The sequence below is a fragment of the Sceloporus occidentalis genome, unplaced genomic scaffold, assembly GCF_023333645.1.
Source record: "Sceloporus occidentalis isolate IW3139 unplaced genomic scaffold, rSceOcc1.0.p SCAF_112, whole genome shotgun sequence".
NCBI lineage: Eukaryota > Metazoa > Chordata > Lepidosauria > Squamata > Phrynosomatidae > Sceloporus > Sceloporus occidentalis.
The window spans coordinates 826,242-852,510 of NW_028317092.1; the positions used below are offsets into that span (position 1 = coordinate 826,242).

General features: G+C 41.7%; 1 protein-coding gene across 1 annotated transcript in view; it reads right to left on the reverse strand.

The window, feature by feature from the left end:
• LOC149282561 (dedicator of cytokinesis protein 2-like) overlaps positions 1–26,269 on the reverse strand; it is a 291,513-nt gene that overhangs the window by 190,037 nt on the left and 75,207 nt on the right. The window contains exon 23 of the mRNA XM_089498058.1: positions 1,014–1,122. Within this exon, the coding sequence (XP_089354184.1) occupies positions 1,014–1,122 (109 nt within the window). The remainder of the gene's footprint in view (positions 1–1,013; positions 1,123–26,269) is intronic.

The window sequence follows — 26,269 nt, forward strand, 5'->3', positions numbered from 1 at the left end:
GAATCGCAGTAAATTCCTATTATTAGGAATGCATTGCTGTCATCAATTAGAAAAACCCATTTCCAGAAACACAGGTACGGCAAGCCGAGTGATGTGTATCACAACTGCCTACTTTTTTAACAGCCTCTCTTTCGCTCATAAACACTCCACAGCAGGGATTGCAGAGAGTTATAGAATATCTTCCTGGCAAAAGTGGTAGGTATAAACAGTGTGGTGGAGACTCAGACTGTCCATGTTATAAGTTACAAACTGACTTATAACATAGGTGGAATCCTATCACAGTACCAAGCTTTAATTCACAGTTCACCCATTTTTTCACAAATAACTGTAAATGCATGGCTAGGTGCTTGATTTTATACACCTGTGTCAATGGATCTGATTGAAACACTAATTAACAATAATTAGGACTAAGAGGTATGTCCCAATACTTTTGTCCATATGGTGTATACATACATATATAATTAATTGTACGTTGATTAAAACAACTATTAAAAAGAAAGAGTCCCCCAAAAATGATTACTTGAGATCACACATTTTTTTCTATATATATTATGAAATATTAATATTGAAATATGTTACCTACTTAATAAATATTTATATTTAATATTTATATATATATATATATTTTTATTATTATTATTATTTAATTTACCTGATTTACACTGGTTATTTTTATTGTACCCAAGACTCATTACACTAGGAATCAGTGCTGTAACCATTCTTTATTGCAACAGAATTTTCAGTAGAGTTGTTCATTTATTTTGATTATGTAAAATTAGCACTGCAACCTATACTATGTTTATTGCTTTGGATGTTTACCATTCCCCTTGATCATTAAGATTACAATTTCCTTGCAGTAATAGACTCACACAAAGTAAATATTTTGCGGATGAAGGTTTTCTTCTTTAATTATAAAAATTATTTTATGAATGTTTAATTTGAATTTTATGACACTCTTAAAAGCACAACTGCAAACCATCTTTTACACTGTTCAAATAAAAAAAAAGACATACCTGTAACAAGATGGTTGTTTTGTGTTCACTCTTCATTAAATTGTTAATGGATTCAAAAAGTTTCCTCATGCACTCCTCAAACTCAGTTTGTTCTTTGCCTTCATATAGCCTGTTCAAAATCAATACAAAGTGAGACATCAGATACTTGGAAATAATACAAAAATAGTAATTTCAAATTACGAGTATGTTCTCATTATTAAAATGTCCTTGATTTTTGCACAATTAATCCTCACACTGTCAGGGAATTTAGTAAATTTACAAACCTATATGCCTAAGCAACCTCTTCACCTAAAATTATTTTAAACAATTAAAAATATAAGAAAACCTGGCCTTTTTTAGTTTTAATGTTCAGTGTTTCATATTTATTAAGCTTGAGGCAATCAATCTACTGTTTCAATACATGCCATAAACTTGTACACTTTAGAGAAATGCTGAGGGTTTTTTTTGTTTTTTTTATTATTAAAAGTCTAAAAAAAGATGTTCAAATGCTAACATTTTAGAAAGAAATACCAGTTCATCTACTTAAAGTGACCTAAAAATATCTAGTTTTACATTTAGGTGTCACAATAAATGGACCTAATTGGTGACATGATACCTTTCATGCTTTACGTTCCATTTACAAATCACAAAATACATTGCTTATGAAACCAATGTATTATATAGCAACACCACCAAATATGCATTATTTTAGACATATAGAAAACAGAGTTCCAACAACATTCATGTACATTTTCACTGCAAAATTATATATTGATGTAACATATATATATATATATGTATACTGTATATATATATATATATATGGGAGGGAAATATTTCATACATTATGTATCTTAGAATTCAAGAAAGTTGAGTAGGAATCAGACACAGACCTGCACTGTCCACATTTAATGAATTTGCCCTTTAAGTGAAATAAATTAATTTGGTCTTCTGCTGATTGTACGCTACACTGAAAAAAATTTACAGTTTTTCTGTATCATCTGCATAAAGTTTCAAATGAAATTACTTTCTTAGGCATAGTAAAATCAGGCAAATGTATTTCAAAAGCAGTGAAACTGCTCTAGTAAGTAATTGCTATTTTGGCTAGATGTAGATTACTTGAAATGAATACAAATGCAGTGTAAAATTATAAGCCATTTGCCGGAAGTGACAGCACTGCTGTGATTCTTAAATAAAGTAAAAAGAATTTTCTTAGGTTGACACTGTAAAACTATACTTTTAGAGCTCGTAAATCTCCCTAAACTGTAAGAAAGCCCGGCGGAAACTAGATATCACATTCTTATTTTTTGAGGTCTAAGCTTTCCCTGTTCCCAGTTTTACACTTCAATGATGGATGAACCTGTTCTCCTGTGTGATTTAAATAAACAATTTTCTTTACTCCTTTATGCTACACCATACTGTATATGCTCTTGGCTTTAGATATTATCAACAAAATAATCTCAGCTGCATTGTTTCCCATTCCTTTTTTTTCCTGTGATGCACTTTGCCATGCAGCAAATCCTGATAAACATTCATATTGTTATTGCTAATAGGTATTATATGGGCTGTAAAATGAGCACATTATTTTAGGAGAAATTTAGTTAACAGATCTGTATAGAATACAAAAATGTCCTGCAGTGTTTTACGCTATTTTTTTCCTGAATACATTTTTGAGTTTATATGTTCAGCATTTGTATTTTTCCATAAATAGTGCTTATACTCATCTGAGCAAATACTTAAAGCATACGGTTGTATAAATGCTAATTAAATATATTATTAATTTTGGCAAACAAAGGCGTACTGTTACAATGAGTGAGCATAGTGTGCAGATTTTAAAAAAGGAGCTTTATGACCTTGATAAAGTTTATTGCACTAGATATGCAGCAAACCAGAAATGCATATGTAGGTCGACCTATTTTCATCCTGGCCACGGTTTACAACACCTCGTCTTTCTCAGTAAAGTGTAGTATAGGAATGTCTCACGATAAACTAGATTCTGTCTCTTGCCAACTCTCCCTAAACTAAATAAACCCCCGACTGGTTTTATTCATTGGGTTGTAGTCAAATACATTTGTACTCCTACTCCACTAAACAGTATAATGGACCAAACCCAGTAACTTTTCTTTCAAGAATAAAAATAGACATAAATTGGTGACGTGATTAGAAAAGTTTTTTTTTCTGGGCATCTTGGCATAGTTTGGTCTAGTTACCTGGGACAGCAATTGCATCTCAGACAATTTCCTTTAAAACTAGTCTAAAACTATTATTATTATTATCCTTTATTTATATAGCGCCAACAGTTTACGCAGCGCTTAATACAATACATAAATTCAAGGGATATGACAAGACAAGAATTGACAGACTAAGACAAACCGATACATTTGGTGGAGAGAGCCCTGCTCGCAAGCTTACAATCTAGAGGGAAATGGGGTGACAAACATAAGGCATAGAGAAAGGGTGAGAGGTATTGTGGGGGTTGTATCGATGACAAGGAAGTTCTAGCAGCTAAGATGGTATGCTTCTCTGAAGAAGTGGGTTTTTAGATGTTTCTTGAATGTTGGGAGGGAGGGAGAATGCTGAAGGTTCCTTGGGAGAAGATTCCAGAGATATGGGGCAGCTCGAGTGAAATCTTGTAGACGGGAAAAGGAAGAGGTGATGAGTGAGGAGGAGAGCCTTAGCCCATGGGAGGAACGTAGGGATCGAGTAGGAGAGTATTTGCTAATGAGGTCAGAAATGTACGGAGGAGCAGTATTATGGATGGCCTTATATGTCAGTACCAGGATCTTAAATTTAATTCTAAAGGTAATTGGGAGCCAGTGGAGGGTTTCACAGAGGGGGGGGGAAGCAGAAGAGGAGCGACGTGCAAGGAAGATGAGCCTAGCAGCCGCATTAAGGATAGACTGTAGAGGAGAGAGTCGAGACAGTGGAGTGCCAACCAGAAGAGTGTTGCAGTAGTCAAGACGGGAAATGATAAGGGAATGAACCAGGGTTTTTGTGGATTCTTGGGTGAGGAATGGGCGGATACGAGAGATGTTTTTTAGGTGCAAGCGGCAGGATCTGGCGAGGGACTGAATGTGAGGGATGAAGGAGAGGTTTGAGTCAAGGATGACCCCAAGGCATCGGGCCTGGTTAGTAGGAGAGATAGTCGTGTTGTTAATGGTGATAGAGAATTCAGGTAGTGGAGTGGAGATGGAGGGAGGGAAGATAATGAGTTCAGTTTTAGAAAGATTAAGTTTCAGGTAGTGTTGTGACATCCATGAAGAAATAACAGACAAGCAATTGGTAATACGGGACAGGAGAGATGGAGAGAGATCAGGAGAAGACAGGTAGATTTGGGTATCATCTGCATATAGGTGATACTGGAGGCCAAATGAGTTGATTAGTTTGCCAAGAGATGAAGTATAAAGAGAGAACAGCAGAGGGCCAAGGACTGAACCTTGGGGGACACCAACCGAAAGTGGAAGGGGCGATGATGTCTTGCCAGAGAAGTTGACAGAGAAGGAACGGTTAGACAGATATGAGGAGATCCAGGAGAGAGCTGTATCTCGAATGCCTATAGAAGCAAGTGAGTCTAGAAGAAGGTGGTGATCAACAGTATCGAAAGCAGCAGAGAGATCCAGTAGAATTAGAATAGAGTAGTGACCTTTTGCTTTGGCAGAGAGCAAGTCATTGGAGACTTTTGTTAGAGCTGTTTCAGTAGAGTGAAGGGGTTTGAAACCAGACTGTAGAGGGTCAAGGAGGGAATTAGAGGAGAGGAAGTTAATGAGGCGGTTGTACACAATCCGTTCAAGCAGCTTAGAGGTAAAAGGAAGCAGAGAGATAGGGCGGTAGTTAGACAAACAGACGGGATCTGAGGAAGGATTCTTTAGAATTGGTGTGATTAGCGCATGCTTAAAGGCAGATGGTACAGTTCCAGATGATAGAGAAAGATTAAATAGGTGGGTAAGTGATGGACCAAGGGATGGATATAGAGACTTTGTAAGGTGTGAAGGGATGGGGTCAAGGGGACAGGTTGTTGGGTGAGAGGAAGAAAGAAGAGTGGCTATCTCTTCTTCGGTTGTAGGGGAAAAGGCAGTTAGTATAGTAGGAGTGGAGAGAGTGGTGTTGAGTGGTGTAGGAGGGAGTTGTAAGGAAGAGAGGTCTTTTCTAATAGTCTCGATCTTCTCTTTGAAGTGGGCAGCAAGATCTTGGGCAGTGAGAGAGGTTTGTGGTGTGGGTGTGGAGGGACAGAGAAGGGAGTTGAAAGTAGAAAAAAGGCGTCGTGGGTTGGAAGAAAGAGAGGATATGAGAGTGGAGAAGTAGAGCTGTTTGGTGAGAGAGAGGGCAGAGTTGTAGGTGTGGAGCATGAATTTATAATGAGTAAAGTCTTCGCTGGATTTGGATTTTCTGAAATAACGCTCAGCCGTGCGGCAGCACTTCTGAAGAAACCGTGTGGTTTTGGTATGCCATGGTTGGCGTTTAAATTGTCGGGGGTAACTTGTAGTAATTGGAGCTATGGTGTCGAGGGATGAAGCAAGTGAGGCTGACAGTTGGGTAATGGTATTGTCTGGTAATGGCCTACAAGTATGAGGTGAACGCTGTAAGTTTGTCTTGTTAGGGGTTAGCACTGGAGAAAAGGATAGAAGGTGGTGGTCAGACAGAGGGAACGGGTAGATGGAGAAGTCTGAAAGGGAGCATGATCTGGAGAAAACCAGATCAAGTGAGTGTCCCTCGGTGTGCGTAGGGGAATTAGTCCATTGAGAGAGACCAGAGGAGGATGTCAGGGAGAGGAGTTTGGAGCTAGCAGAGTTGTTAGATATATCTAGAGGAATGTTAAAGTCACCCAGAATAAGACAGGGGATATTAGGAGAGAGGAAGAAAGGGAGCCAGGCAGAGAGGTGGTCAAAGAACTGTGAGGTAGGACCTGGAGGGCGATATATGACAGCAATTTGAGGAGAGAGTGGAGAGAAAAGACGGATTGTGTGAGTTTCAAAGGAACAGAATGAGAGGGAGGGAGGGCTTGGTATATTCTGGAAGGTGCAGTGAGGTGAGAGAAGGATGCCTACACCACCACCCTTTCTGCCATCAGGCCTAGGAGTGTGGCTGAAGTGTAGTCCTCCGAAGGAGAGTGCAGCAGAAGCAGTAGTGTCATGGGAGGGGATCCAGGTTTCAGTAAGAGCTAGGAGGTTAAAAGCATGGGATAGAAAAAGGTCATGTATACAAGCAAGTTTGTTGCATACCGAGCGGGCATTCCATAGGGCACAGTTAAAGACGGGAGGTAGCTTATGGTTGGAGATGATAGGAATAAGATTGGTTAGGTTGCGCATGTTGATTGAGTTTGCTGGTTTAGAGTGATAGGAATAGGGAAGACTATGTGGGGGACAGGGGTAGTAGAGCAAATATAGGTAGGTTTCACATATAAAGGTTTAGTGTAGAGGTACTGGGATAGCTTTGACGGCAGACAGATGGGGAGGGATAGGATCTGGAATGCTTTAATAGGGAGTAGTGGGTAGTAAAGGGATCTACCGTTAAAACTATTTAACTATAGGATGCAAATGAAAAAATCTTCCCTTGAGTTCAATTAATCCAAGTCCTTCTGGAGATGGTGTCTCTAACAATATTCCAGATCAGATCTGTCCTTTTAACTATTTAGTTGCTGATAATACATTATGATTCCAATAAGCCTCAACCTACACCCTGTCACAAAATGAGGATCATGAGAGTTATAGTTGTAAAACAAGTTGAAAAGCTTTAGGGTACATACAGTATATGAAAAGAAAAAAAAAGTTTTTTATTGAATGGGTATTTCTTCCCAGTGACTTGAAATCAATGCATATGACTGCATTTAAGAAAACAAAGGCATCCATTATTTGAAATGATAACCAATTAAGCAATATGTAGAATGTCATTCGGTAAGTTAAATGAAAGCAAATGTCTCTTTTAATACAGATGCTCAAAGCGATGGCCTTTTGTGACCCATCATTGCTTTTAATAGTCAACCCATTAGCTGAGAGAACAGTGTGTAATGTGAACTGTTTCCTAACAAGGACAATGAAAGTTTGAGTACAGTGCTACCCGCTGTTACATCTTAGCAATGCAGTCAAATAATAAAAGCACATTATTTGGAAAAAAAACTTTTCAGTACTAAATGACAACAAACTGACTATGTTGCCTATTGCATTCAGATGGGTTAATTTAAATGAAAGCATGAGACAGAGCATGAATAGTTAAGAAATGTTATAAAAAAATAAACTGAAATTGGACAAGCACAAAAAATTGAAATCAATACTGAGTCAGCAATTTCGAAAGCACTGATATTCAATGCAGAGGCTATGGAGCTATACGGTTCATTCAGCCTATCAAGGAACTCTCACCTTTATAGCATCTATCAAAACTAAAATAATTTATCAAACCTACCCATATTTATGAAAGCTACTTCTGTATTGTAGATAGTGAGAAGGGGGAGAGGGGGTAGATAGATGGGGGATAGGGGAATATAGTGAGATGGGGGAGAGGGGGTAGATACCTTTGGGGTGTGCAACCTGTGATCTAGTGGGTTTTATCTATCCCTTTAATGCTGAGTTTTGATGTGCATTCCAATTGATCTATACCTGCAAAGGTGGGTTTTTGTGTTATTCTGTTTTTGTGTTTCCATAAATTATTTATGTATACCTGCAAATACAGAGTTTTTATGTCTTATTCATTTGATCTATACACATTTAAGTGTTGTTTATTTGATCTATACCTGAACTACAGGGAGTAAGTAAGAGAGGTGTGGTTTAGTGAATGAGGGGACAAAGGGACTCTGTGGATGATTACGGGGGAGAGAACCTCTCAATGTCACGGTAGGGTCAGAAGGAGGGAAGACTGCACTTACTCTCGCAGTCTTCCCCTAATCTATGGTCAGCGTGGCAAATATTTTTTTTGGGCGTGGTAGTGGAGGTAGTGATTGCATGCTAGGGGGCTTGGAGCAGGGCCCAATGAAATGCTTTCCTGGGGTCCAATGTTTTCAATATATTGGCAACAGGGTCTAATATTACAAAATGAAAACTAACTGCCAGGTTAGCTGTTATTTTGAAATATAGTGGGTTTGTAATACAGTTGTAAAAGGTTTGCATAGCCTTGGAGAATTGGTAATATATGTAACATGAGTGAGCAGGCAAAACACATTTCTTTTATTTCATCTTCATATTCAACTGTAGGTTAGAATAGAATGGCACAATCATATAACAAAACATGGCAACAAAGAAAAAAAATGAAATGGCCCCTTTTAAGAAGTATGCATACTCTTAGTTCTTAATACTATGTATTGCTCCTTTAGCATCGATTACAGCATGCAGTCTTTTGTAATAGTTGTCTATGAGGCCCCAAATTCTTGCAGGCGGTATAGCTGCCCATTTGTCATGGCAAAATCTCCCCAGAGTGGCTTGATGATATTAAGGGTAACCAGTGGAGGGTTATTATCATTCTGGAAAGTCCAAGAGCGTAGGAAGAATGCAAATGGTTTGCCAATATTTTCTGATAACATGCCATCAATTTTCACTACATTCCGTGTGCCTATACAACTCACACCCTCCCAAAACATCAGTGAGCCACCACATAGCGCTTATGGTTGTGATATCTGTTTGCATGATCAATCATATTTTCAAAATCAAAGCTAACACCTCACAATTTGTTTATATATATAAATGCTGTTTACAGCCTGTATTTGTGGGAGGGGTCTTAAGGGGTTTTTATACCCCTCTTCAGCATCCCCTCCTTCAGGGCATTACATTTGCATTCTTCCCACCCACCCCACCCTCAGTTCACTTTATGTGCTCCCCTTGGTTTCTATATTCTCTCTTTCCTGTCCCACTTCCTTTTCCTTTCCGTGAGGTACGCTCCTTTCCTACCTAGGGGGGCATTTTCGGGGTCTAGGCACCCATCTCTAGGAGGTGCAGGAAATTAGAGCTAATTATCAGCCCTTGGGTCAGCAGTGTATGCAAGCAGCTAAAAAGGGAAGGGAGGAGTGAGAGAGGGTAAGGGAGTGAGTGATTTAGTGAGAGAGGTTATGGGAGTTAGAAAGGGAGAGCATTTGTATGTAAACATATTAAGAGTGTGTGTTTATGTGTAAGTGTGTATGTGTTAGCATGAGTGCAATGTTTTAAAAATAGTGCATCATATACATACCTGGGAACTTCTGAGCTCCGGCTACCCTTGCGGATCGCGGCCAGGACGGCCCACTGACATCACCAGCCGTTCCCGCTGACGTAGGCGGGGTGGTCCCACTGACATTGGTGGGAAACACCCCCATTTAAAGGAAAAATGGATGGGGAGAGGGGCGTGTCAAGACCCCGCGACCTGGAGGATTCGGGTCTTGACCCGAAGAACAGGAGAAGCAGTGCTTCACCCCGAGATCTCCGGGTCAAACCCAGAGAGTTCCCAGGTATGATCATACAGGGTGTGTGTTTCAGCATGTGTGTATGTTTAAGTGTGTGCATGTATAAGTGTGTTAGGAATGTATGTTTGCATGAGGGCCTGTTTGTAAGAGTGTGTTAGCATGAGTGTGTATGTGTAATTGTGTGTGTTCTACAATGTGTGTTAGTGTAAGTATTTGTACCATGTATGTGTATAAGTGTGGGTTAGTGTAAGAGTGTGTATCATTATGTGTGCTAGTGTGTTTACTAATTACCAGGGGCAAAGAGGCCACTTGGCTTTAACTACCCCCCGGACCAGAAGGTATCAGCCTTCTCCTGATGCAGATGGACACACATGAACTTACTTTATTTAGTCATCATTTCACTGGCTGCGTGATTGGTTGCTCCACTTTGCAAATAATTGTATTCAAAAGGTATAGGCTAAACGATTCACATATTGTGCATGCATTTAAAAAGATTACTCTGTATGCATAAGGAAAGTCACAAAAACTACACTGCTGACACTGATAATCTATATACTATACATTTCAGTTTGTAAGCACTGTATGCATTTTTTTTTCCTTTTTTACATTTACACCTTAGCTGTTACAACAGTACTGTGCCTCAGAGAAATAGATTCAGCCATATATCACAATTCTATCAAGTTGTTGCTGCTAGTATTCAGTAGACATAATTTTTATTGTATCTGCAATGTGCAAGCTTGCAAACTCAAACTCTGCCTGCTGTTATCTCTTTTCTCTTTCCCCTTTTTAGACACAAAAAAGGAAAAAATAAACATATACATTTTAAATAATACTAATTCAAATTCCTGGTAAAATAAGTATTTGCAAACTAGTCATGATTTGTTTTCAGTAAATAACACTTATTTCCATTACAAAACAAGGGGTTGAAAGGACATAGAAAAAGGGAAAACTGCATGAAGCATAGTTAAAGGGACACTCCAGCTGAAATGCAAACTGTCATGCTGTCCCCCAGTGGCGGAACTACCGTGGTCGCAGGGGTCGCAACTGCGACCGGTCCCTGGAGTTCTGCCAGTGAGGGGGGCCCAAGGGGTGCCGAGCGGTCGTTTTCACCAACCGATTGGCGCCCTTCTGTCTCCTCTTCTCCCTGCCGCCGCTGCCTGCCTCAGCGCTGCCCCAACTGCTGTGGTGGGAGCGTGAGGCGTTTGTCTCGGGTGCCCGGCGCTTCACGCTGAGCGCCGGCATATGACACCCCTGCAATAAGTAGATACAACTACCTTCAATTGAATACAGTATGTTGTAAAACATAGCCTCATATATCCACAAAATTGCATTAACATAGATAAAAGTATATATATATATATATATATATATATATATACAACCCAACCTTTAATTCCTCTGGCATCAATCTTATTAAAGGGATTAAACAATGGAGTTTCTACCTGTGCTATCATTGTTTGGCAGCCAGGTTGGAGCGATCTATGAGTACCTTGGGGGCCCTGTATGACAGGTCATTCTGTCACACTGAGCATACTAAACTTTAAGATATTAAAATAGTAAAATATCACACTCATCCAATCTCTCTTCTGGCCACATGTGACCTCTATTCTAATTATCAGTTATGTTTTATACAAAACAGATAACTCTATTTGATTTATCTGTGCCCTAAAACTATTCTTTTATTAATAGTATGAATATACAAACTCGTTTCACTTTCTGTAGTACCCCAAGAAATCACAGGACATACTCACATAAATCACATTTTCACATACATAAAAATGGAACTGCGTCTTTCTTTACTTTCCCGCAATTTACAAATTAGCCCTTTGTCAACATTACATTTAAATGACCTGGAAGGTGCTTGCAGGGCTCTTTGCTACACTGAAATGTCATGTCTCTAACTTACCTGCTCCACATTAACTCAAATCATATTGCCTTTCTAGTACTGATCCTCAGGTTTCAGACCTATGTTAATTCTGTTCATTTTGCAGCAGGGTCATATCAGGTCCACAACCCAGTTACAAGACAATCTGCCATAGGATGCATCCGCAAACCCCCCTACTTCAGAACTTTGCATGGTTGGCCGCCCATAACTCCTTGGTGGTGTAGCTTTAATTAGGTCCTATCTCCATTTAGACTTTAAAGGTATGATAAGTGGGCAGAGACTATAAAAAAGTGGCAGAACCTGGGTGACAGTAGGTGCGGCCAAGTGCTGATATACTGATTGATGATGGAAGATACTAAGTCAAAACAATGGAGAAGCAAAAATTCACCCAGGCACTCTGGGAAAAGCCTGCAAGTTCACAGGTATGCACATGTCAGTTCGCCATATTAAGGTGTACTTGCTTGTATCCATCTGACTTTACTGCACAACAATCAAGGCTGTATCTTGGCCTAGGACAACTAGAACCACCTGCTTTAGTGCCCCCCCCCCAGAGCCGGCCCTTACATGGGTCCTGGGGGTTCTTTTCAGATAGACTTGTGAAAAAAAGATGCATTTCTGCACCTCTCTTTCTTCATTAACCTATATGCATTACTCACCACACAGTGCACTTCCACAAAAAGGTGGAGCTATGTGTGCCGGAAGCTCAAAAGTGCACAAGGAGCAGTAACGTACTTGAGGGGAGTGGTCTGCTCCAGGTACCTCTTATCAAGAGAGTGCCACACTGGCATATATGGCCTGTCCAAAATTGTTCACAAAGGGACAGTCTATGTGGCACCCCCCTGATAGGTGGCACTCGGGGCACACTGCCCCCTGAATGTTACACCTGAGTTTGCTCACAGACAGAGGAAAAGCTGCAGTTGAGGTAAGGGGGGTGAGGGAAAGAGAGAGAAAGGGTATGGGAGGGACTGTACTTGTAAGAATGGATCTACATTAGAGTGTATATTGTTTGTGTGTGAGCATGTATGTGTGCGTCAGCATAAATGTGTATGTAAAAGTGTGTGAGCATAGACAAGGTTGGCACTGTTAAGCTGTTTGGGGACAAACATGGCAGGACAAATATGCTGCATGGGGACAAACATGGCAAAGACAAGCTGTTTGGGCACTATGTTTGCTCTGTAAAGCTGTTTGGAGACGTCATAGACCAGCTATATGGGAAAAATATGGCACTGTTAAGCTGTTTCAAAACAACAACATGTAAAAATAAGTACTCTGTATCCATGGGCGTAGGAACCCCTAAAAATCTGGGGGGACAGCACTTTCCCCCATCAGATCCCCACTTTCTCCATACCCCCTTCTCACTAGCTACCCTCTCCCTACCCTCCCTTATCACTAGCTACCCTCTCCCTACCACCCCCTTCACACTAGCTACACTCTCCCTACCCCCCTTCTCACCAGCTACCCTCTCCCTACCACCCCTTCTCACTAGCTATCCTCTCCCTACCCCCCCTTCTCACTAGCTACCCTCTCCCTACCTTCCTTCTCACTAGCTACCCTCTTCCTACCCCCCCCTTCTTACTGTCTACCCCAGGGGTGTCCAAGTTTTTTCTGCAGTGGGCCACTTCATCAGAATTGTATACGTGCGCGGGCCGCACTTATTTTTCACTGTGAGAAAATATGGCCTTTAATAAAATATGCAGATTAAAATAAAGTAAATGACGCAAAACCTTTACTTTTCCTCTCACTGATTTCTGGGCCTAGAAAGTTTTGTGACTACAAATTCAGGACTCAGGATAATTAAAAATGAAATAGTTCTATTTATTCTAGGGATGCACCAAAATGAAAATTCTGGACCAAAACATTCACGGTTCACTTAGCCAAAACCGAAAATGACCCCCCACCTTTAAAAATAATAATAAAAACTCATATTTTTAATAAAAGTAGGTAATACACCACAATTGGACAAAAAAAATTAGCAATATGACTTGGCATGATAGGAGTGTGATTGCTAACAGCAATCACACTCCTATAATACCCAGGCAGCCAGTACATGCTGGTACAGGGTGATGTAAGTGATGCGCAGACCCCATATTGTTGGCAGCATCAATAAACAAGGGGGGCAGCTAGCTATGTTTCAGCATGTACTGGCTGACTTGGCATGATAGGAGTGTGATTGCTAACAGCAATCACAGTCCCATCATGCCTAGGTTCCAGCACTTACACATCCATGCTATCACACACACACTCATTCATTCATATACTCATTCATTCACAGATTCATTCCCTCAATCACGCATTCTGATTCAAACACCCTCCCCACCCCCTTACCTGCACTGCAGCTCCTCAATGCCCCTCACAGACTTCAACAGGGGGCATGGCCTCTCTCTGCGTGCTCTGGTACTGCACAGAGGAAGCAGGATGTGATGTAATGTCACGTGAACTCTGCTGGGTTCTGGTTCCTCTGTGCAGTACAGAAGACCCTCCCACAGGTAAGTAGCAGGGCTCTTGTTGTAGCAGGGCTCGAGGTGTGGACCGCGTAAGATCGGTTGCCCTGGCTGCCGATCTTAAGCGGGCCACACCTCGAGGTCTCGCGGGCCACATTTGTGGCGTTTCTATTGGGGGGGTTCCTACGGCCCTGGGGGGGATTTCTTCATTATCGGTCCCCCCCGCATGAGTTACTGGGGGGGATCTGTCCCCCCCGGTTCCTACGCCCATGTCTGTATCCAAGCTTAATATACCGAGAGGAAAAGGTGGGACTCAAAGAGGCAAAGGTGGAGGCTAAAGAGGAGGATGGGACCAAACAAAGAAGGGTAGCATTTACAGCAGAAGAGGTGTGGCCTGGGAAATAAGATTAGGGGGCGCATGTGTTTAGTTAGGCCTAGGGCAGCACAAAACCTAAATACACCACCAATACCAATAGGTCAGCTAATCATTCATGTCTGAATGATTGCCTAAAACTATGAGGTTGTCAATTTTCAAAAATACCTCTGTGTGTTAATACAGTCTTTTTGTGACCGCATGTAAAATGGTCATGTTTCATGTGCATATTCTTTCTTCAAGTATAAATAAATATTTGTAAATCTTCGCCAGGTAATATGAAAATTTCATGGATATTAAAATTTCTAAATTTTGCGAACCCCACCTTAACAGCTGCAGATGTAATTTTATGGCTACAAATAAATATTTCCAGAAAGTTGTAGATGCGTTAATACCATCTCATAAAATCTCCAATGACTAAAAGTCACTAAAATTGGCTCAAAATTGGCTGCATTAAGACATAAATGAATTCCACATTAAACTCAGGAAATCATAAAATGAGCCTTATTAACAATCATTAAGCTTTTCAGCACCTTCAATATTGCAGATTTTTCTGTGTTGCTTGTTCCTTGTCTTTTACTGGCTTCTATCAACATTTGGCAGTGAATCTCTACATTAGGTCCAGAAAAGGCCACATATGGTGCAATCTACCCAAAATATCCCTGCAAACAACTGTTCAGTAAACCAATGCACACTACACTTCTAAAATGAGATGGAGTCTTGACAAAAAGCTTTTGAGTTTTATCTCAAACCTGGGCAGGAGAGATTTATGATGAGAAATAATTTTCAATTTTAGCAGCAGACAGAAAATTGCAAGATAACAAAGATTAATACAAACACTTTAATGAGGTGTCTCAATCACATCCCAAATAATTATTTCATATGTAGAATGAATTTGTTAATACGCTTTGCTTGTATTTAGGTCAGTAGAAAAAATAAGCCATGTGAAATAATATCAGGTGAAATATTTGACCCCATATACACCTACAAACACAAAATATTTGCATAAGCTGTCTCTCAAGTGACTGGATATTGATTCATAACAAAACACATGTATCTGAATATTAGGATGAAAACGCTCATATCAACTCTATAAAAGTTATAATTAAAAAGGAAAGGGTTAATATTCGCCATCCAAGACTTAGATTACATTTTATAAAGTTACCACAGCTTTTGCCTTGAAATGTTTTCATGTAGCTTAATGAGGATTTGGGAAATAAAAACTTGTTTGTTCCCTGATTACCCTAGATGGTTTGATAATTAAAAAATGACTGGTATTTTGATGAAGTCTCAAACTTAGAGTGATCCAAAAGGGAATTACATTATTTAATAATGATAGTAGATATTTTACAACTGGCCAAGTCCAAAAATATATATTTTGTATAGGGAAGTAAAAACGGATCTTAATGTTTATTTTCTTAGCTGCTAATTACAAAATGCTATATTGTGAGATAAGTATATCTTATTCATGAGATACCAGCAGAAATGTATTCATTTCTAAAGATTCAATTATGGAAGTGGCAGATGGTATCTCAGTTCTAAACAATTTAGGCATGTTTGCTTATTATCTTTAAATGAGATTACTTGCGAGCAGGGCTCTCTCCACCAAATGTATCGGTTTGTCTTAGTCTGTCAATTCTTGTCTTGTCATATCCCTTGAATTTATGTATTGTATTAAGCGCTGCGTAAACTGTTGGCGCTATATAAATAAAGGATACTTATAATAATAATAATAATAATAATAATTAGCTTGTGTAGCAATTACAGCATGTCTAAAATAAATACAAGAAGACTACTCGTGCTGAAGTGATGTAACGATGGGGTGAGGAACCACAGTGCAGAGGCAGCGCAGAGGAACCAACCAACAGAATAGGGTACAAGACAGAGTAATTCACCTGAAGGGAATTCACCTACGGTCGAGCCTCAGGCTTAGCCCCTCAGGACTTTTGCACTCTGACCAATACTGCCAGGGCAGGCCCAAGGCAAAATGCCGCCTGGGGCGAATTTTAAAATGCCGCCCCCCCCTTATCTACCCTTCCTCTCGCTCCGTCCCTGCCGCCCCCCCCTTGTACTTACCTTTCAGTAGTCCTGCGGCGAGTCTCCCTGTTCGGTCTCGGTGCGGCTTGTAATGCTGAGCGCCGGAAATCTTCCGGCACTCAGCATTACAGGCCGGCACCGAGACCGAACAGGAATACTCGCGGCAGAGGAGAGAGAGAGGGGCGCCGAGCGGGTACTGACAGCGTGGTAAGCGAAAACCACTCGGCTTGGGGCGGCGAAGTGCCGCCCCTTCAAAAGTGCCGCCTGGAGCGGTTGCCCCACTTGGCTCCATTGTCGGGCCGGCCCTGAATACTGCAACGGAAGAATGGAACCCCAGCGTACAATAACTAGACACCAGAAAAATCGTAGTCAGAGAAAGAGCATTGGAGAAAGGTTAGAAACAACAAAACTCAATAAACTATCCCAGGCAATGAGAAGAAGTAACTGAGAGCTATTTGTACAAAACAAGGCAGTAAAGCCACACCCAATAGGTTGGAACAACAGGTCAGAAGGGTTAGAATCATCCAAAAAGCCTAAAAATGCGGCAGCCATGTTCACGACCAAAGATCTATTGTGGCAGCCATAGTGGACCAAAACACTTGCGGCAGCCATACTGAAGACCAAAACACTTGCACCGACCATCTTGGAGCCATGAAGGGAATATGCGCCAGTGTTTCAGGGCAGCAGGAGCGAGGGAGCTTTCAGGGACCGGGAAATGCCAAGAGGGACATGAGATGGCAGGCACAAGGCGTGGACAACCTCGGGTACCTGAGGATGCTATGCCAGAGGTAAAAAGTGACTTCATGTTTAAAACAGTAACAGGGCCAACCTTGCTGCATGAAAAGCTTGTTGCAATTTGATAATGCATAGTGAAATCAGGGACATAATATTCCCAGCTCTCCTGCAAACTCCCCTATTTAGTGACCCTTTAGATACAAAAAAGGGGCATGGCTCTCAAATGTTTGTGCTTTCAAAAGCTCAGTCGAGATGTGCCAAATAAAGGTCAGTAGCACTAAGGCACTGTTGTGACACATTCTGGTATGTAAGTTAACTTACTTTCTTTCCAAGGTCAGAATCCTTACATTAAACTCATTCTGAAAACAGGATAGCAAAGCTGGTTTATTAAAGATGAATCATATTTTAGAAAAAATAGCAGATTAGATGCCCCAAGTTATTTATCTGACTACAATTTCTATGTTTCTGTGTCTCCTACCCTGTCTTTAGTATCATTACATTTATCGAATTAAACTAAATACAGATTATGCTTGACCAGTGTAGTTATTTGGGCAGAGCCAAAAGGACCACATAGTCACCATGCTGATCTCAGTTTCAGAATATGACACGGGGGTCTATTCAGGGAGAATTGATATGAGATTTTGCATGAGTGTGTGCAGTTGTGTTTCAGCTCCTTGATTTCACTTTACATTATAAAGGTCTAACCTCAGTGAAGTTCTTCTACAGGACGAGCTTCACTAGTCTTGAATAATGCACAGTTAAATCAGGAAAACCTCACCAGTCTCATCACCCTTGAACCATGCATTATGCAAGGCAAGGTCAGCCCTTCTTCATGGAGAATATTGCCATTACTGACTCTTCGTGATGTATAGTGAAGAAAAAGGAGTTGCCATACAACTCTCCTGACAACTCTCTCTTTAGTAAATAAACCCCATGGTGGCCAGGTGGGAGCTGCAATGGAGTTTTGTGGAAGGGATATCAAAGAATCTCTCCAACTGGTCCATGATCCCCATTGCCTGGTGTCTGGGTTTCACCCTGTCTACCCGGACTGTATTTATTTAATAGGTGTCTTGTCCATTGCAGCCTCTATAGGTCACCTGTGAGATCGCAGTACTGTGTTTGCTAACAACCTGATCAGCTGCATCTGCTCACCTGGGTGCAGCCCTCCCCTTAAATGCCTGTTTATTCCACCATTCTAGGTCTAGCAGTGTTCTGACTTGGATTAACCCGTTGTGACCTGGCTTGTCTTTGACTTTGTTCTTTGGTTCCTGTTTTGGCTCTTCTTCTGCCCGTGTTGACCTGGCTTGTTCTGACTCTTCTCCTTGATTTTGATTTGGCATTGATTTTGTCCTTCTGGTTCTGACCCGCCTGCCTGACTACATCTGTCCTGCCTGAGAGTGCCCTGTCGTGTGTGCAGTGCCCTGCCGTGTGTCCAGTGTCCTGCCTGAGGGCTTCCAGACGCGTGTCCTGCCTGAGGGCTTCCAGACGCGTGTCCTGCCTGAGGGCTTCCAGACGCGTGTCCTGCCTGAGGGCTTCCAGACGCGTTCCCTGCCTGAGGGCTTCCAGACGCGTTCCCTGCCTGAGGGCTTCCAGACGCGTTCCCTGCCTGAGGGCTTCCAGACGCGTTCCCTGCCTGAGGGCTTCCAGACGCGTTCCCTGTCTGAGGGCTTCCAGACATGTTCCCTGCCTGAGGGCTTCCAGACGCATGTCAGCCATGTCTACAGCCTGTACTTGTCTGTCTTACTGGCTTCTTCAATGCAGACCATCTCTTATTAAGATCCAACCTGCTGTGTTTAATTTTGCCTGTCTGTACCTTCCTCCTGGAAATGATGCATTGTTGAGTAGAAACTGAGCCTCTGATATCCCCTGCAACTGGGCTCCTACCTGACCTGCTTATCCGTGCCCTGACACCTGGTAGAACAGCTTGTCGGGAAAGTTGGAAGGTATGTTATGCAGATGGTTTTTGAAAGAAATTATCTCATTTTGGATAACTACAAGTCATTGACAATATATTCATCATCTACATTGCTGTGTGGGAAACTAGTTATATAGAACTATAGTGAGTAAGAATAATCTGAAAAAGTGTAAAGCATTGCCAAGATATGATTAGGCATCCTGGATATCCTACATTTTTATAGTTTTTCAGCTGTATATTTCCCACCAAATGCTCAAGTATGGGATCAGTTGCACAGTCCTCAATAATGTTATATGCAGAGGCGTATCTACTGAAAATAGCGCCTATGGCAAGCACTGAAATTGCGCCCCTGTCCAAATATCTAAAACCCATTTACTAGCCCCTGCTGCCCATATATATATATATATATATATATATATATATATCAATATTAGTCCCTGCTGCCGATAGCGGGTATAGATCAACACACAAACCCAGATCAATTGAAATTCACTTGTGATCTCAGCACTGAAGGTATAGATCAAATAAACAGAATCAGACATACAAGTCCTTTATTTGCCGGTATACAATAATAATATATGAAACGTAGCATCGCAGGTATAGATCAACTGAATAAGACATATTAACCCTGTATTTGCAGGTACACATAAATAATGTATGGAAACATAGCATAGCAGATATGGATCTACAGAATAACACAAAAACCCAGCTTTGCAGGTAAAGATCAATTGGAATTCACATAAAAGCACGGCATTAAAGGTATATTTAAAAACCCCTAAATTACAGGCATAGATCACAGGTTGCACACCCCAAAACCAGCCCTGGCGTCCACACTGCCCACATAGAACCTGGCCAGCACCCAGATTACACACATAAGATTTGCAATCTTTGTCCACAAATAGCCCAGCACAAGTCAACTTTGTCCCCAAACAGTCCGGCCAGTGCCATCTTTGTCCCATATACACCCTGCCTGTGCCATCTTGGTCCCCAAGGCTCAAACCTCCTGCTAGTGCCATCTTTGCCCTTCCACAATTATACATCTATGATAAACAAACACTTTTACAGTCGCTCACTAATTCACACTTTAATTCAGAGAACTCATCCACACATTAACTCATGCTCTCCCTCATTCAGACAATTCATTCACATATTAACTCATGCTCGCCCTCATTCAGACAACTCATCCACACATTAACTCATGCTCTCTCTCATTCACTCAATGCATCCACACATTAATGCACACTCTTTACTTATATCTACCCCCCTCCCTCATCACTTTTTAACCCACCCCCTCCCTTATCACTTTTTAACCCCCTCCCTCCCTTATCACTTTTTAACCCCCTCCCTTCCTTATCACTTTTTAAACCCCTCCCTTCCTTATCACTTTTTAACCCCCTCCCTTCCTTCCTTCCTTCCTTATCACTTTTTAACCCCCCCCCCCTCACCTTGAAGTCCAGCGACGGGAGCACGATGTTGCTGTCTTCCTGCACCGCTCGCTGGTGCCCGCTGCTTCACTGCTGAGCGCCGAGATATGACGTCATATTTCGGCGCCCATCAGTGAAGCAGCGGGCACCAGCGAGCGGCTTTTAAACACTGATGCGGAGGAGATAGAGGGGCGCCTAGCAACCGCTCGGCGCCCCTCTATCTCCTCCGCATCAGTGTTTAAAAGCCGCTCGCTGGTGCCGGCATTTCTTGCAGAGCGCCGCAATATGGCGGCATATTGCGGCGCTCTGCATGAAATGCCGGCACCGGGATGGGGGTAGAGGGCTCGTGGAGGAGAATGAGGGGCGCCGAGCGGTTGCTAGGCGCCCCTCTCTCTCCTCCGCATCAAAAAAAAATAAAAAATGCTGGTGAGCGGCATTTAAAAGCCGCTCACCGGCGCCCCCCTTGAGATGGCGCCCATGGCATGTGCCATGGCTGCCATACCCTATATACGCCTCTGGGGTTAATGTACGGTTATGTTTAAGATTAGTAGCAGTGCACTGGTTTGGTTAAAGATGTATTATGTCTAAATAATAATTTAATTTTAATGGGGTTTTTTTTAAAAATTAGGGGTTTATTTAAATGTATTTTAAAGTTAGATTTATTATTTAGTACTTTATTATATTAATGTTTATACTAGTGCTACCTACCGAGCTATAACTATCTACGTGTATTTGCATACCTAGTTTAGCTAAATTAGATGGGACAGGACTCTCCCTGAAAAAGTTGGGTCTGTTGGCAGGTATGTGGATGGAAAAATGTTATAGGATGAAGTGTGAGTTATAGCGTTAATGCTAGTGAGTGTAGAAGTGAAGGCCAGGACAAATAACAAGAGGAAAGGTCCTTGGGATTTGTGCATTGTACGTGTGTGTGTTATGTGTGTTATGTCACTGTGTTATATGTGTTATTGTGTGTGTTATGTTTGGTTGGTTGTGTATCAGAAGGAAAATAATGAAATGGAAATGGAAAAGGCGAATGAGTGGGCAATTGGCGACCCACTCACCTGTTTCACCCCAGAGCAAAGCATCCAAACACTGTCAGTCTTAGACGTTTAGCAGCAGACTTCCAGAGCTCAGACACAAGGCCCTAGCGTAAGCTGGCCACTCCGACGGAGGTAGCAGGCGTTGTCACACCGCAGACAGAGGCAGCCAGGGGGGAGAAACTACCCTTACCATTAGGGACATTTTGGGCATGACTCTAGCCAGGAAGCGAACTGGCAGAGAAGAGACGCTGGCACCACCAGCAGCAGCAGCATTGGGAAAGGCAAACGAGTGGGCAATTCCCTTACAAAAAAATTACTGCAGTTTTTCTGAAGTAATACTGCAGTTTTTTGGACATGAAAAAACTGCACTTTTACTGCATTTGTACTTCACTGTACTGCAGTTTTACTGCAGTATTACTGCACATTTAGTGCACTTTTTTTTATACTGCAAACCTACTGTACTGCAGCTTTATTACATTTGTACTTCCGTACAAAAATAACTGCAGTAAAACTGCAGTACAGTGAAGTAAAAATGCAGGAACTTCACAGAGGTAAATTTTGACCATTTCAGCAGCACTACTCTCCTTTCTGCTGCTAGCTCTGTCAGATGGTCCAACTATACTCCCAAGTGCCTCTTCCCAAAATGCAGCTGCTCCACTCAGGTGTGTTGTGCTGCTTGTGGCACTGCTGCTGATGCTGCTGCTAGGAGTAGCAGACCACATCATCTCTTCCTCCTCCTGCACCTCTCCCTCCTCGGACAGCATTCCCATTTTACGCTGCCAGTCACGCACCTTGTTGACCAATTGCTCCCGGTAGCTACTGAGAACATTAAATTTCAAAGCTAGCTTTCCCTTAATTCTTGGATCGCAAAGGCACGCTAGCATCATTTCGGGACTCTCTTCCATGCGTTTGCGAAGGTGTACTTTTAGCAGATCCTTCAGCTTCCTGACTATGGCTGCTACGTCAGGATGTAGAGTGCCACCTTGAACAGCCTCACAGTTTTCAAGGAACACATCCATCTTGCTGCCTAGATGGGAGAACACTGGTATTACCTGGGCCAGACTGGCAGTGTTTGAGCTTAAATTTTCCGTGGCATCCCTGAATGGTTTAAGGACTGCCACTAGCTGGGCGATCACTGTCCAATCCTCCCTATTCAATGGAGATGTAATCCCAATATTGTGCTCTGAGGCAAGATTATGGATTGCCCTCTGCTGCTCCAAAATCCTTTCCAGCATGTCTAACGTGGAGTTCCACCGTGTACTGACATCCTGACGTAGGCAGTGTACGGGAAGACCTGACCTCTCTTGCTCTTCCCTCAAAAGTTGGCTAGCCTTAACACTATGGTGAAAGTGCCCAGCGATCTTTCTGCAGCGGGACAGAACTACTGCTACCACATTAGTTCCTTCTGACATTGCTGCCTTCACTACAAGATGGATGATGTGGGTTGCACAGCGCACACCAACAATATGACCATCTCGCAGCGCTTTCACCATATTGGCACCTCCATCAGTTACCACAAAACCAACTTCAACATTGGTGCCCGCCTCTGCTCCCACCCAAAGGCTAAACATTTTCCTCATTGCATGCAGAATATTTTGGGAAGTGTGCTTCTCATCCATCACTTCTGCAGCAGCTTCCTTAGACACACCGGGCTGCCACCAGTGTGCTGTCAAAGAAAGAAAGGCATGCTGGCCGCTAGGTGCACTCCACAAATCTGTAGTGAAATGAACACACTGACCAGCAGCCTTGGAAAGCTCCTCTTTCACTGCTGCAACACAGGACCGATACAATGAGGGGACAATGTTCCTGCTGAAAGTGGAACGTGACAGAACTGTATATTGTGGAGCCACAGCCGCCATCAATTGTTTGAAAGGCTCCCCTTCGATCATAGAGAAGGATGCCCCTCCAACAGCAATGAACTGACCAATCAGTCGCGTTACTTTATTGGCCTGCTGTTTGGGCATTGACCTTTTGGATTGGAATGTCACAAATTGTTCCAGGGTGGGCTGGACATGCAGTGCTCCAACCTGCCTTGGTCTCTGGCTGCCAGCACTAGCTGCTGCTGCTATTGGCTCAGAAGAAGCAGCTGTTGGGGTTTTTCCACGGCCACCAGCTATGCTGCCTGCACTAAGTTTTACTTCTGCATCTTTCCCCAATAGCACAGCGTTGTGTTGAGTGCTGAGGTGATGCTTCATGCTAGCACTGGTAAAATGGCCAGATACTTTCCCTCTGCTTATTAGCTTCCCACAATGTTTGCACTTTCCATAGCGCCCTTCTTCAACATTTTCAAAGTGCTCCCAAATTGGGGCGCGCATAGCCTTGGAGTGCGCCTTGGGTGCTGCTGCTACTGCTCGGGGTGGATGAACAGAGGCAGAACTAGTGGTGGTGGGACTGGTGGTAACATTACTGGCCATAGTGGGACTGCTAATTGCTTTAGCTTTAGATTTCCTAGGTTTTGCTGCTGCTGGTGGTGGTGATGGTGATGATCGTACCGGAGAAGGTGGAGGCTCAGGGGAAAATTGTGCACTAGTCATTTGGACACTGCTCCCTGAGGAATCTGATTCCTGACCACTCATCTCCTCTACTTCCTCTGGCTCATAGTCTAGTTCTTCATTAGCCAGATCGAATGGAATTCCTGCTAGGCTGGAGCTAAGACTGATATTGTCGTGAGACTCGTGACTAGTAGTAGTGCGAGCAGGAAGAACAGACTCTGCACTTGGCCTCTCAGTCTCAGGCTCCTCTGCTACCTCGCTAGGTGGAGTTCCACTATGTGTAGCCCTCTCTCTAACTGTCTTTACAAAAATTTTGTAAGGACTTGGTGGCTTGCTTAGAGGTACTACCGGTGGGAACAGTAGGCGCAGCACTAGTGGTGGTAGAGGCGGTAGAGGTGGTGGTTTTCCCTACAAAGGAATGAGATCGCTTTGGTTTGGGACCCCTCTGAGTCTTGCTGCTAATTTGGCTCTGCTTGGTACCTTGCATGCTGCTCGTGGATGGGGAAGATGCTGCTTGGGGCAAAAGGCACTTCTTTTTACTCACTGGGCTAGTAGAAGTAGGCTGTATCTTAGAACTGGTGGTGGTGCTGGTGGTGGTGGTAGATGGAGCTTGTCCCTCCTAAGTCCCAAAAGGAGGATCCATTTAAAATTTTGTGTTGTGTGTGTAGTGTAGTGTTTAAAAAAACTTAAAAAAAAAAAGGGGGGGATAAAAAAATTAAAGACTTTGAATTTACAAGGGCCCAAGAGCCTATCCTACTACTATGCTAAACCTAAAGCTATATTAGTATTCTAGTCTAACTCTAGGCAGACGCTCTCAAGCCCACTAAGCTAAAGTGAGGTTAAGTTATATATAATATTATATTATTAATAGATTAGAATTACTTATATTAGGGATTATAGATAGACTATAGTTTATGAATTAGAAAGAATTACTTATATATATTTATATATTATAGATTATGAATTAGAATTTATATTTTACATTATATAATATATTATAGATTAAGAAGATTAAAGATTAGAATTATTTTAGTACTACAGCTATTAGCTTGAAGCTTTGCTTAGTACAGTAGTTGTCGTCACACAGTCAATTTTTTCTTGAAAAGAAATTAGAAATAAAATAAAATGTCACGGCAAAACAGTTAGCTTCACTGCTTGCTGAAACACACAGCACTTATACGGCTGCACTCACTAGCCCAACAAGTTCACTTGACTGATGGACTGAGGTGAGCAAAACACTAAGGGTACTTTTAATAAAATTGAAATAAAATGTAAAATAAATGAGAAAATCTTTGCAAAACAGTTAACGTCACTGCTTGCTGATCAAAAAAGAACACAGCACTTATGCGGCTGCACTCACTAGCCCAACAAGTTCACTTCACTGATGGACTGAGGTGAGCAAAACAAATGAAATAAAATGAAAGATTATTAATTAAGAAAAATTTACTTGGTCTCTTGCTGTTGCTAAAAAAAAGCACAAACTATAGAGCTGCAGCACCAGTACTAATAAGATTAGCTGAACTATACGCTAGTAGTAATTAATTAATATTATCACTTTTATTTATAGCTAATTTAATTAACTATTAAGATAAGAATTATAGAATTATTGATATTAATTAATGATTTTAGATTAGACACTAGTAGATGTCTTGAATGTCTACAGTACACTCTACACTAGTATACTATTACTAACTATAGTATATATAACTGACAAATATATATATAATTTTATAATGTATTAAATTATTAATTAATATTACTGATTTTAGATTAGACACTAGTAGATGTCTTGAATGTCTACAGTACACTCTACACTAGTATACTATAGTATATAATATATATATGACTGACAAATATATATATATAATATTATAATGTACTATTAAATTATTATATATTCTATTAAATTATTATTTATAAATTCTATTATTTAATTTATTTAAGCAGGACAGGCAGTAGGCACTAGTGCCAGCCCAGAGCAAGGGCACCCCAGTGCCACTGAGGCACTGGGTGCACTGTCAACTCAACAGCACTATACACTAAAGTTGATGACAAATTAAAAAAAATATATATTAAATTTAATCAAATTATTATTATTAACTATATTAATTAAGTAGAACTGAAGTGAGGATGAAGTACACTGTGAGAAATGGCAGGCTAAGGCTTACCAGTCTCACACAGAACAGAACAGAACAATCTCTCTCTGTAACGCTCGAATGCAGCACAGCAGTGTTGCCAAAGCAGTCACAGCGAAAAATGAATGGATCTCTCAGGCAAGCTCTGGTCTTATAAAGGCGCCTTCAGAATTAAAAAAAACAGCAGCACAGGCATTGGACAAGACCCTTAGCGTGACATCACAAGAGTGAGCTGATTGGACAGACGAGGATCAGCTCACTCCTGTTTGAAATTCTTCGTGGTTGTGAGTCTTCGTCTTCTCCTACGTTTTGCCGGCACTGTATTCTCTTCGGCGTGTCTTCGGAACGAACAAAAAAACGGCCTCTTCATGCTCGTTTTCATGTTCACCCGAAGACGAATGCGCAAGTCTACCTATAACCCCTGGGCTAATCACTTCAGCA